The following is a 14494-nucleotide window of genomic DNA, read 5'->3' as shown; positions in this document are numbered from 1 at the left end:
TGTATAGCTTAAAATGTTAGCCTAAGTAGTTACACACAGGTATATGGTTTTACTATTCAATACCGAAATTCTTCTGTTCAAACGGTAAACAACAGACCATCAGGCATGTTGTACCAAATGGGCGTCTGTAAATGCTGGCTTTGTCCCTGCAGCAGGGCCAGCCCTCTCTGCTCTGCAGAGAAAGGGCCCTAGTGGTGGGATTCACAGGGAAGAGGCTGCTGGCTAATTACTAACCCGATCCCTCTCAACAAGTTCTCATACTTTACAAAAATAGCCTCAGTCTAAATAAGAAACGTCAACTTGCCTTCTTCCTCATCTAGAAAACAGGAAGGAAAAAGTGAAGAGAGAAAAAAGTGGTTAGTAACGAATTGTTAGTCATTTCCTTATTTAATTTTTTATAAAGCAATCAGACCTGTTGACAACGTTCTATAACATTACATGAAAATTTGAGTGACAAATATGAAAAAACACATAAAAAGGTTGAAAAGGGAGCAATAAAATAATCCTGAACTAGCATGTCTTCTCACTCTGCCTTTACGAAACTGCTATTTATGATGCATTGAAAGTGAAAGAGAAAATTGCTGAGTCGTGTCCCACTCTTTGCGATCCCCTGGACTATAGCCTACCAGGCTCCTCTGTCCATGGGATTCTCCAGGCAAGAACACTGGAGTGGGTTGTCATGCCTTCCTCCAGGGCATCATCCTGACCCAGGGATCCAACCCAGGCCTTCTGTATTACAGGCAGATTCTTTACCATGTTCACCACGAGAGAAGCCTCTTATGATGCATTAGAAACACAAATATTTTAAAATTGTGCTTTATTATTATTTTGAACAAACACTTCTAAAGCAGAAACAGTCTTATATTTATGAATTATATGTTAATATTTATGCAACATGTGTATGTATGTGTGGTAAGTCACTTCAGTTGTGTCTGACTTTTTGGGACCCCATGGATAGTAACCCGTCAGGCTCCTCTGTCCATGGGATTCTCCAGGCAAGAATACTAGAGAGGGCTGCCATGCCCTCCTCCAGGGAATCTTCTTGACCTGGGGACTGAACCCTCATCTCTCACATCTCTTGCATTGGCAGGTGGGTTCTTTACCACTAGTGCCACGTGGAAAGGCCCTTATGCAACATATTAACATATAATTTATAAGAACTGGGAATCAGACTGTGCATGTTGAGGTCCTTGAGCTCAACTCTGTAACCTTGCACAGGGTTACTTACCATCTCTTTTTCTTAGCATTTAAATCTCTAATATAAAGATAATATTACAGTTCTCTACAGGTATTATGAGGGAGGTAAATATACATGAAATACTTAAACACAAAGAAAGAACTGAAAGTCACCTATTCATACTTTACATAACCTATGTTTTATTTTTGTTTTTAGATTTTTGTTATTGAAGCCAGTCATCGATCTCTTTTAGGCAGAACTGAACGACTAGTACATATGTATACATAAAAAGTATTTTATCACTTTTCAACTACAGTTCTATTACTTTTTCAATTTCCCAGCCAGGATCCAATTCTTGTTCGTCATTTTTCCAATTGTTAAGATCAAAGTAAGAATGATCTTACTTAAGGGGAAAATCATGAGTAGCAAACAGAACTATAATCTCAAAAGTTCTTATATTTCTCTTGTGAAAACTTAAAAATCCTTCATCACAACTTAGGTATAAGTCATCAGTAATTGCCAACCATGCAGGATTGTCTTATAGCCTATGACCATCATCACGAACACAGAGGATTTCCATGGAGTGATTAATGTACAACTGCAAAGGTTAGTGAGGAACAGTGAAACCTTTCAAGCATGCACACTACACAGTTCCTTACATCATAGCATACAGGAATATGAAAACAGAAAGGTTCTTTCTCCCTTACCGCTGCAGACAAATTCTCGTTTTTGAACCTCAGCTACATTGTGGCCCCTCAGGTGAGATGGCCCCATACACTGGGTGTAGAGGCCCACCCGAGGCCTTTGGCGCAGCCAGTCCGAGAGCCAGGCCAGGTGGCAGTCACAATATAGGTTGTTCGAATGGAGTCGACTAAATGAGAGCCAAGCAGTTTAAAGCAAGAAAACAGAATGGAGTTATTTCAAAATTTGCAAAGTTCATTCATAATAATACATAAGTTTATATCTCAACATAAAATAGGTTAAAGCTTAATATGGGCCAACTTAATTATTTTCCTAAAAATTAAACTGATAACCACAAACTCAAGTTCCTCTTCATCTACTGAGCTAAGCAAATACACAGAGAGCTTGAACATGACCATGAAAATCTTTTGCCGCTGTCTATTCAAAGAGACAAAGAGACACACAGAAGTCTGAGGCAAATTGCTTTACAGTTCCAACATACTGGCAGTCAACGGGGGTGGGCAGAGAAATGGGAAGATCAGAGGCTGGGTAGGGGTAAGAGGCATGTTAATAAAAGTTGTGGTTCCCAATCTGGTTCCCAGTTAGTCTTGTCATTATTAGTCTCTCTAGAAACTGCTGGCAGAACCTTTTTAGCAGGTCACTTTCATTTTTTGCTGAACCAGACAGAATAATAATTCAATATAAACCGCTTCTTTTCACATCCTGATTCTGATTTCCTTCCTTTTGTTTAATCGCAGTAAAAGGGATTAGCTGCTTTTGGCTCTTGGGGATATAGCCTCAAAGAGCAGGAATTGAAATTAAAAGACATAGATGGCTGGGAGTGAAGGAATTAAGCCAGTCCCCTCTACACTGGCACAGATCCATACCAGATCATGGATCCCTTCCAAGTGGCAAATTGCACTTCTCCATTTATAAAATATCAGACAAATATATCCACTAAATTAGGTAAATGACTTCAAACTGGCTTTTATATTTTCTCAAACTAAAGAAAAGGACACCCAAAACTATAAATCAAAGCATCATTCCCAGAATCATCTATGACACAGTAATACCATTTTAGCCCTTTTTAGCTGATGTGCTCGATTCTAACCCAATAACAGTAATGGATATTAAAACATGGAACTCAGTCCAGAAAGATAATTGGACCATAAAAATGGAATTTTTAAGTAGCAATGATAATATAGAATAATGAAACAACCAAAGCAAGGGAATTTAAAATTAGATGACTGTTTTACATTCTCCTTGAGCCTGAAGATACAGAACAGACTGTCTTCCATTGAAACTAGATGGCATACCACAGGACAGAAAGGTACATTAGGGGAAGGCTGGGTGACCTCTGGTGAAGTTTGTTAGGAGGTCAGTGGCATCTTTTGGAAGCTACAAAGCACATTCCATACCTTTGCTGTGTAAATATTTCCATCTAAACCAAGCACATTATAGTGATTTGATTAGATGCATATATATTTGAAATGAGAAAACAATATAAAAATTTAAAAAGCTGAATAGTATGACAAACTGTAGTGGATTTTTTTACATGAAAATAAGACTCACTATCAAAAATGCAGATGACAGAGTTTCTGCAATCTTAGTGGCTTTAGTTTTTCACAGATTGAAAGCTTGATTAATTTGTTTTTTAAAAAAATAGCTAAAGTTAATGAGAAACCAATTTCATCAAATAGAGTTTGAGTGAACTGGACCCACTGGGCAAGATTAGTCTCAATCTGATAGCCCCAAGAAAACAAAATTTAGTTATATCTGCTTACTTTTGGAATGATTTTATTTTGCTAAATATTTTTCCAAGGAAATTATAATGCCATCCCATGAAGACTCGAATTTAATGAGAAAACATGAATTAATACTGACATCTAATTCATTAAAAAGTGGCAATTAAACTAATTTTTGATTAAAGAGAGAAAATAAATGTAACGTTTTGAGTTATAAACTACTGTAAAAATGAAAGATATTTTCAAAACACTATCAAAATATATTTATCCTACTTAGACACACTTTTTTTTTTTAAGAGGTCCAATGCTTTGGTTATGTTTTCCACAATTTCTCATGTATTGTATATGATATACTTTTTATGTCAAGGTGATTCGTGATTGTGAAACCCAATTCAAATGAGATTTATCTCTGAAAATGCTTTAACTAAATACCCCACCCTGGGTTTTGAGGATTAATTCTGCTCTTAAAGAAAAAAAAATATAGCTGTAGCAAACATTTTTATTAGAGAATAATTTTTATCCATCTAAAATATTTTAATGTCCATCTGTAACCCCTGAAAAGATATTTTAAAATATAAATGCTGACACAACCTTAATTATAGAAGCACTAAAGGGTGATGCTGTAATTTTACATTACAAAGACTGCTGGAGAGCCAGTTTAGCTTTATTAGGATTGCTTGCTGTACAGTAATAATATCATAAAGATTTACCATTTATCATTTCTGACAGCCAATCAAGGAGTCTTCCATTTCTTAATGAAATGTGACCTCCACAATAGCTCAAAGTAAATGTTTTTCTCCCCTCTCAAACTTCCCATAACACATATTATTTAAAAGGAAGCTTTCAAGTTTTCAGAATAATAGTTCATTTATTTTAATATTATATCAATAACTTTTTAAAAAGTGGTGTTTCCCTTGTCTAGCCTATGATGAACTAATGGTTATATTCTTTACTTGCTAAAAATAGTACTTAAGGGGAATCAATTGATTAAATTGATTTTATATATATTGAAGCTACTTACAAAGTCCTAAGTTTAGGCATATGGTTGAAACTTGCCACAGAAAGTCTAGTAATGTTGTTATTGTTGAGAGTGCTGTAGAATAAAAAAACGTCAGAAATTTTAGATATGAAAATTTACTGATCATTCCATATGCTAACACAGAAAAAACTTCTTGTGATTATGCAGAACAAGTATCTGGTAAAGATGGCATCAAGAAGGCACTATATTATACACAAGATGACAAATAAATTTCGTACTTTAACATACTGCTATGCATTCATCAAACACTTATTACAAACCTATGACTTTAGCCACAGTATCTTTGACCATGTAGTTTTATGCACTTTGTACCTACATATCTACTTCTGATATGGGTTAAGGAATGAATATGAGCCATTAGAACATCAGACAATAAAAAAAACTGAAGCGTTACAGTTCCTTGAAGGGTATTATGTATTATTAGTGTCCACAAGTAAACAAACCCATTTGAAGTCTCTAGCTGAAATTTCACCACAATAACACACAATCAGTTCTGTCAGTTCCTGCTAACGGTTCTTTCCTGTGGACATCAGCCACTGTTGAAATCTGAGTAGGAAGAACGATATCTATATTTGGTATTTGCATTGAGTCGAAAAGACGAGATATGCTGTAGAAATATAGTAAAAGCTTAACATATTCTAGCAGTTTGTATTTCTTTCTTTATCTATATGGCTGCTCTGGGATGAGGCATGCAGGATCCTTAGTTGTGGCATGCAAATTCTTCGTTGCTCATGTGCCATCTAGCTCCCCCACTAGGGATGGAATCTAGGACCCTTCCATTGGGAGCGTGGACCTCAGGGGAGTCCCTTAGCAGTTTTTACTTGTAGTCACACATCCTGTTCTTTGTTTAGTGCTGTGTGGTAGTGATCATGGTTTCTTGACGCTAGAGTCTTGAACAGGGATGGTCAAGGGAGATAGAGAAAATAAATATAGTCTTTGCTTGGTTCCAAATTGTCCTACTTTCCCTCCAACACAAGCATTGTCAGTTGTATTATTACTACTATCTCTACTACAACTATTACTCATTCATTCATCAAACATTTCCTGAATGGCTCTTATTTTTATGGCAATATGAAATGTCTGAAAATAAATCAGGCATAAAATCCTGTCTTAAAATAGCATACAATTAATTGTGGAAACCAATTACACAAATTACAAAAACTTAAGAGTTAATAAGATTTAGAAGACAGTTCTTTTTTCTCAGTCTTACTGTGACAAGACAGTGAGAAAGATAGTTATCCCAGCAATGGGTGAAAAATGTGGAGATGGCAAATGATTCCAGTACAAAGAAGATACAGTTGGGTGATGATTACATAGGACAAGTTGCTGAAGGAGGCAGGAAAGATGGTTCTTTGGTACAGTTGGATGCTGTTTGATACTCGAGAAGTGTTTGAATTAGACATTGCACATTTACTTGTCTACAGAGGCCAGACAGGAAACATACATGAGAGAAGTAGGCTGCTTATAAAGAAATAAAATGGGGAAGAGAGATGGAGAAGAGCAGACAGACAGCTGGGGACGACGAGGAGCTTGGGGATGGTGATATTCTTTGTTGTAGCAGCCAATATTCAGCTCTGATGAACTATTGCTCTGCTGTGATGGAAAGCTGCCAAACAATCTGATCTGCTCAAAAGAAGCTAGAAATGGAAGCTCTTTGACCAAGCTTCCTAATTTTTAAATACTGGCAACTCAAATGTTTCAGAGACTTCATAGGCTATGGGGCCAGTTCTGCTTGGGCTAAGCAAGATACACTGAGGTCACTTTAGACTAGCTGGTGGCTATGGTTATCAATGGTGGGATACAGGGTATTCAGGAGTCACGGAATTAACTTAAATTTCTCTGTAAAGCAGGATGCGATAGCTACATATCTAGAACATGCATGGACTCTTTACTATCCAGTTTTGGAATGTATTGAATGATGTAAGAACTAATCTGACTGATCTGAAACAAGTCACATAGGAAAAAAAAAAAAACCCGCTGAATGAAGGACCTATAAAGCGCTGAATTGCTTGACTTACGTTATCTAAAAGCTTCTAGTATTTCCCGGTACTCAAGTGAAATGAGATTTTTCTCAAATACCATTAAAACATATCTTGATGTCTGAAATAAAAGGTTTCACTTCTCAAAGGGATTTGCTTTAAATGACCCCTTTTCCTATCCTCAAAATTTATGCTGACTTTATATGGTTTAAATCTTCAGAGTACACAGCATACTGACTGTTGGATAATGTGACTTTGGGGATAACTTTAAAAAAAATAATTCACACTCAGCAGATATGCATTAATTTTGAACTACAGCTTCTTATGCTGTGCTGTGCATAGCTGCTCAGTCGTATCCCACAGTTTGCAGCCCTATGGACGGTAGCTCACCAGGCTCCTCTGTCCATGGTGACTCTCTAGGCCAAGAACACTGGAGTGGGTTACCATGCCCTCCTTCAGGGAAACTTCCAAACTCAGGGATCTAACCCAGGTCTCCTGCATTGCAGGCGGATTCTTTACTGTCTGAGCCACCAGGGAAGCCGGTAAAGAAGGGAAGCCATTAGTTTTTTATAATTCCACACAAAAGAGTTTACATTGCACGCTGAAGCCCGTGGCTATCAATTTGAAGACTTCTCAAAATGTCAATTCATTTAATTCAACTAAAGAAATTATCTTAGTATTTTTATTTAGTGTTGATGCTGGCAAGGGCTTCCCAGATGGCACAAGTGGTAAAGAACCTGCCTGCCAATGCAGAAGACATAAGAGGGAAGGGTTTGATCCCTGGGTTGGGAAGATCTCCTGGAGGAGGGCACGGCAACCCACTCCAGTATTCTTGCCTGGAGAATCCCACGGACAGAGGAGTCTGGTGGGCTACAGTCCATAGGGGTTACACAGAGTCGGACTCGACTGAAGCGACTTAGCATGTAGCATGCATGATGCTGGCAAAGCAATATTGATGTTAATATCTGGTAACTGAACAATATGTGGAACCAATGAAATTATTTTGAAATTAATAATAAGTGTTGATTAGGTATAATAACATGCAGGTGTTATATAAATTCCTATTGTGAAATAATGCAAATTTGTATACTGCTTTACTTGTGAACACTTTTTCCTGTATGAAAATCTATTTCTATGTTCAACCTCAAGATTTTGTCTTTGTAATGAGAATATATCCTGGTGGGTAAATAAGAGATGTTAGTCTTGGTAATCATTTAGGCCCTCTCAGACTTCGATCTTGATTTATTCCTTCTTATTCCCAAGTGCTAAGCATAGGATTTGGCAGAGTCTGATATTGGATGGATATGAACCACTATGTTTCAATTAAATTAAATTATGTCTATTCTATAGAAAAGAAAAATAAACCATATAAAACTGGCAAGTCAAGGGATATATGTCATTTCTGAATCTAGTGTGCAAGAAAAAGAAAATACTGATCTACAATTAGTTTCCAGCATTACTTTTGACACAGTATCTTATTAGGAAAATAAACTCTAAATCCTATCAATAAGAATTTCCATAAAAAGTCAGTTCATTAAGAACATACAAGTGATAAACTGTCTCCCTTCTTTCATCTACCTTGGCTTTTCCTTCTTGAACTTTATTCACTCTCTCCCTTAATATATATTTTAATGAAACGAATTTTCATCAGTGGCCCAGTATGTTTATACCCATCTTCCCGTTTGGCCTCAGTATATTCATACATTTGAAAATGAATCACAAATTAACAGTTTTAAAGATCTAAAATATTAGAAATCTGAAATTTAAGGTGATGCGCAAATTAATGCTCTTTCATTATTTCCACATAATAAAAAGATATCTCTTAAAGAGTCACGGATGATAGAAACAATCAAAATGGGTAACCTACTTTCTGAACTCTGTATTTAAAACAGTAGCTCTATATTTAAAAAGCCCCAGACTAACTGTTTATAATGGGTGAACTTTTGATTTACTTGTCAAGAGATTAGGAGATTAGGGCTTAACATATTTAGTCTTTCCACTGCTCTTTCCAAGTCAGCCTTAAATTCTTCATTAATTTTTTCTCTAAAGGTTGGGTCAATCACAAGCATTTAAAAAATTTATATATGTTAACAAAATGTCTGCTTGACTTTATACTATTTTAACACAAAACATTAAAAGTCTTTGATAAAAATTCACATTTCCTTGTTTCAAGCTGATTTTAATTATTTTCTTTAACAAACTCTGACCATTAGCTAGCTTTTTGAGATCTACATATTAAAGTACTCAAAAGAGTTCCCAACATTTTGAATTTTTATTTTGACTCCATGAACCATGAGATATTTATCATTCTTTGGTATGTTTCATGATAGTAGGTCTTACAAAAGTCATCTTTTAGATATTTTGTAAACCCAACAAAATATATGAGGTGACTGTGTTTTCTTGAATTTACTGCTTCTCAAAACAATGATGTTAGTTTAGAACCAAAAAAAGTAAATGAAGAGTTATTGTATTTGTGGGTAAAGTGTTTCCAGTGCTGATCACAGTGCTTGGCACATAGCAGCTACTTCCTCTCTCTCTTTCAAATATATGTAGAGCACTCAACATATCCTCAATATATTATATATATATTAGTTATTCTATATCTAATAAGTAAGTTCTTTTGCTTAATAATGAAATATTTTATGATATTCAATTCATTCAAAACATTCAGCAAATTTTTCATAAAGTGTTTGGTACCATAAGTAACAAATTATTTCATTTGATCTGCGCTATTCAACTAAATAGTACATGTGGTTGTCTCTTCACATATGTGTTTAGTGACATTGACTATAGTTCTGATGTCAGAGCACTATCAAGAAATCATAGTTGTACTGCAGTTATTTTGACTTTGAAATAGCACTAGTGAACTTCCTATATTAAAAATGGCTCTGGAACACAATTTTAAAAGTGAACTTAAAACTACAGTTTGTATAATAAGCACTTTAAATTTCTTTTTCCTTTAGAATAAGGTAGATTCTTATCAACATCTCTCACGTGGTTAGAGAATAGTGTATATCCTCAGAACATTTTATTTCAATCAACTCATTCTTATATAATTCTTTAAAAATAATAACTGTATGTGATGCAGCTAGAAATTAGTTTCATTTATTCACAATTAACACCAAAACCATATAGAAAAATTGTTAAAATAAGCCATCCTAGTTGAAACAATCAACTTTATTCAGAATTACACTCTGTTCTTCAAACTCAATTTATAAAGCAATGGGATCCTTTTTTGGAAGAATTTCATAATTTCTGGTAACTTTTAATACATGAACTAAAAATTCAAAACCTCTTCACATTTAATTTAGATTCAGATTGATGAATAAATTGAGTCAGGGGAGAATTATATCTTAGAACTATATTTTATTGGAGGGAGAAATTAGTAAGTATACTTAAAAAGTTAGAAAGGTGAATCTTTGGGGAAATTTTTCAGAAGTGTATAGGCGGCTTAAGCAGCTTTAGGAACTAGTTTTTGTTAAAGTTATTTTTCATTATAATTAATAATGTCATTAAAATTATTTTTACAGTGTCAAATATCTGTAGAGATTACTCAGTTGCCTCCAATCAATTTTTCAGCAATGTCTATCCAGCAGTAAAGGACAGAAAATGCCAATTATAATTCAAATCTGTGTGTGGCACTTTATGAAGTCAGTAGACTTTAAAATGGACCTAATAGGCGGCTTATTAAATTTAGAAAGTACATTTTAAAATAACCTTACAAAGATGGTAAGCTATCTAGTTAAAATGATATTTTAAAATGAGAAATGTCTTTCCATCGCACAACAACTAAAATATACCAACATATCAGCTCTTAAGGTTTATTTTTTTGTATAATTTTTCTGGTACAACCGATGCTATCTATATATATAGCAATTCTGGGAATTCTTACAAATCCCGTGTATGAGACTGTTTTACCACAAGGAGAAACACTTAAAAGACAATACGTGTGAACATGTGAGTGTCTTTTCAAAATTAAACAATTCTACCTAAGCATACAGATATGATATACAAGATTTTCTACCCATGCATTTCCACTCTTCTCTGCATTTGCTCTGAGTTATTTAAGGGCTCTCTTTCTCTTTCAGAAACCATTCTGACACAAGATTTCAAGCTAACAGATAAGCATCCTCCCTAAACACAAAGCTCTGGTTAAAAGAGTAAGAGAAATAAGCGGTACTTACAGCACTTCCAGGTCCCGGAGAGCCCTGAATGCCCCATCTTCAATACAGCTGATCTGGTTGTAATCCAGTTGCCTGTTAAACAGATTAGAAGAATATGTAAAAGACTGGACACTAGCAGGGTTAGGTGAAAGGAAGTCTCCTGAAGGGTCTCTCAAGCCCTAGCCGCAACAACCAAAATGCTCTCACAAATCCACTCATCTGCAGAAGAATGTCACAAGCCATTCTGGCCTCGGTGCCGCCACTGAAATCTCTTTTTGTTCTGAACTGTCTGTGCAAATAGCAGCCCTCGGAAAGCGCCAGTAAATAATAACTGCACCTTATATTAAATGCCATAGGAATGCAATTTCATTACATCAAGAAAAGCTATCCATTAAGAGCTTTCAGCGTCATCTTGCTGAAACAATTTCATTAAGGTAAAGGACTGTAAATCACTTAATGTCACATGCACCCCTCAGTGACCTAACAGAATCCATTTATCAGAGAAGCCCAGCTGCATGTTAATTTCACTATCCTTGGCAAGAAAGAGCAAGACTACTTTTAGGTTTTCTTCTTTTAAAAGCAGCTTTTCTTCAAGAACTTCAAATCAAGAAAGAGAAACGACACCCCATCTATCTCCTTGCTATTCCCAACTAGGCATATACTTTACAATGCGACCAGTTGTTTCATATTAAGCTTCACTGTTTCCATAATTTGCACTATCATTAATGGTGAATCCACGGTACTGTGAATATTACAGATTTTTCAGTTAAAGAGCTTCTCAAATTTTACCACTCTCCAGAAAATAACTTTTTAGAAAACTAAAAAAAAAAAAAAAAAAAAAATTTCTCAAAGACACTGATTTCAGCCCCAAAGACAAAGAAAATTCTACGTATATCTACAGTCAAACATTTAAAGCTGTATTAATTCATTCCAAATAACACAAAACTCAAATAAGTAAATCTCCAGCAGTTATTACTCACTCATTAATGTTTAAAGATTGAAAATAAAGCCTGTTTCAAACTTAAGTTTGCTTTCTCCTACCGTTTGTTTGGGGAATTAAAATTTCCTTGTTCATACTAAGGAATTTACTTGGTTGAAACAGACAACTAAGTGCTAAATCCCACTGCCTTCTCCTTTTTTCTTAAACAAATAATCAGCTTTTATCTAAAATCTAGTAGCCTGATGCTTAGTGATATTATTGTTTTTATAAAGAAAAAGTATTTTAATGTTTCACTTGAGATAAAAACCAAAGGGTTGATGATATAGGTGAGTTGTTAGCCTTGCATGCATTGGGAAGGGAGGTACATAAATAGGGCAGGCCTATAATACAAAGATTAGGATCTTTGTATTATTTCAAGTGCAAGATTCACCAAAAAGGCCTAATTCACATCTGAGGTTTGTTCTTAAGGGAACTGTTTGAAATAGCTGTTTTTCTCACAAGGCGATTGAATAAAGGGGCAATGATTTAATTCAGTGACTTTCAGAGGGGCCTCTTCAAATTCCCTACTTTAAAAATTATGTACATAGAGAATGTCTCATGAAATATACATCTCATTTTTAAGAAGGTCTCTGGGGGACATAATCATACAGGAGGCTACCTTGATGCCATGCAAATTGTGCGATCTAAGATGCGCAATATAAAAAAGGTGAGCCCTGGAGAAGATACAATTTTATTGCCTGTATAAACTAAGGCTTTCCCCAAATAACAGCTACCACTCATGCAACTGTAACAGCCGAAGACATCTATGCTTATTAGGAAGTATGCGGATGTATAATTTTATTTTCTAAGAAGACTTTTAAAGACTCATGATGTAATATGGTTGCTGCGCTTCCAAGAAAACACTTAGATTCTGGAGCACTTTTGATTTTTACAGATTAAATTCATTTAACAATTAAGTTAATAGCCTTTTTTTTATTTTAAAGTGCTAAATATATATCTGCACTACTATTCTCTAACCTCTTGAACAATTTATCAAAGCCATTTAAATTAGTACAATGGCATGAAGTGTTACCCTTGACACACTACAAAAGAGAAATTGTTTCCAGACAAATTGGCAAAATCTTTTAATGCTATCAAATTTGCCTAATGCAGTCTCCAGGTTAATCTGTAAAAGGGTGAGCTGTATGTTTGCCCATACCTTATTATCCTTAGCTGTCAATGTATAAATCAGTGCTGACACAGCTTCTTTTAAATCATGCGTACTATACACAAAAGGAAGCCCTAGGTTGCCAGAAAGCACTCAAGCAAATCTTGTCCTACAAATACTGAAAGGCAGATTACTTTCTATACACCACCAGAAGTTGAGACGCTGGTGGAAACTTTGCTAATTTTATCCCTCTTTAACATTGCTCATGATTATATGCTTCTTCTGATTCTTAACAGAAGTCTAAGCCCTTATTGGCACTAAAACATTAAGGATATTCGGTTCTCATATGACCAAATTCTTCCCTAACAGTTTCCTGGATGCTGTCATGTCTCAGGTCAAATATCTTCTGGGAAGGAAGGTGTTTTATGAAAACGTTACTCATTTGAAAGGATAATGAAAATCAAAGCAGACAAGTTTTTCATCAATGGATAGATTTTTTTAATATTCAAAGTTACATTTATGGAAAGTACCGTACTCACATGATTGCTCATGAGAAAATCTCTGCACAAACCTCTGTTTATCTGCATATGGTTCAAGATAAACAGTGTCAAGCTATACAAAAGTGTAATTTATTTCAGAGTTTCTGGACCATTTTTCTGCACCTTGTTTCTCTCACGCTGTTCACTTCCTTCACTACCTTTTAAACCCTGGGCACTTCTGCCTTTCTATAAACAGGAAAGGATGTGGTCAGCCACGAGTTTAGTGGCACATTTAGATGTGATTACATGCCATGCCATGGGATTGTTCGGAATTAAGTAATTAGTAAGAGTAAAACTTTTTCGCTTTTCCAAGAAGTAATGTTACAGCTATTTATCCAGACATAAGGTAAATTTGTTGATCTATGGATGATAAAAGAGTGCTGGGTGTCTCTAACAGCTCGAGGGTCCTTTTCTAACATGGCCTACTTTCCAGGGAAAAGCGAGCTAGCACTTTTCTCATTTTCCTGGGAGGAAGAATGGTATGCATAGGACCAGGTGGTTTCCTTTAGACTTCTAACCTGCATAGTCTCATCCAGGCTGCTGAGTCTTCTCCTCCTTATTTTCTACCTCCAACCCTCCTCTCTGCTTCTGTTCAAATTCCAAATCCCCCCTCCCTCTGATCCATCACTGTCCTAGTTTATATGTGTGTCGTTTGAAGCAGTGGCTTTCTCTTTAATTTCATGAAAACGATGTTGTTAAAAACATACTGTTTTTCAGTCACGAAGTCACGTCCGACTTTTCGTGACCCTGTGGACAGCAACATGCCAGTCCTCCTTGTCCCTCACCATCTCCTGGAGTTTTCAGATTCTCTCAGCATTAACACTCTATGATTCTATTTTTAATGGTAACTATTCGTCTTCTGATGCTCTAGAATAACTCTAGACTGCTTATTTAATTTTTTCTAGCACTGCATTCAACAATGCAGCGCACGTTTATCAAGTGTGATCACTCCGTGCTTCTCTCACATAAAATTTCCAAAGCTGATCTGCTTTTCTTTAAGACTAACAATAATTTAGCCTAGTTTTGGATTTTGATTAATTTTTGGTATGAAAGATAATATATAATGTTGCTAGATATAAATTTT

At 35.5% G+C, this 14494-nt stretch overlaps 1 protein-coding gene across 2 annotated transcripts in view; it reads right to left on the bottom strand.

Annotated features, from left to right (window-relative positions):
• Positions 1-14494, bottom strand: part of SLIT2 (slit guidance ligand 2) — a 405585-nt gene that overhangs the window by 128009 nt on the left and 263082 nt on the right. For both annotated transcript variants that reach the window (XM_040237917.1, XM_040237918.1), the window contains exons 6-8: positions 10806-10877; positions 4625-4696; positions 1885-2048 (exon numbers count right to left, since the gene is read on the bottom strand). In XM_040237917.1, the coding sequence (XP_040093851.1) occupies positions 1885-2048; positions 4625-4696; positions 10806-10877 (308 nt within the window). The remainder of the gene's footprint in view (positions 1-1884; positions 2049-4624; positions 4697-10805; positions 10878-14494) is intronic.

This window comes from Oryx dammah, unplaced genomic scaffold (genome assembly GCF_014754425.2).
Source record: "Oryx dammah isolate SB20612 unplaced genomic scaffold, SCBI_Odam_1.1 HiC_scaffold_3, whole genome shotgun sequence".
NCBI classification, from domain to species: Eukaryota; Metazoa; Chordata; class Mammalia; order Artiodactyla; family Bovidae; genus Oryx; species Oryx dammah.
The sequence above is the reverse complement of the archived record's forward strand: the minus strand, read 5'-3'. Positions and strand labels throughout refer to the sequence as shown.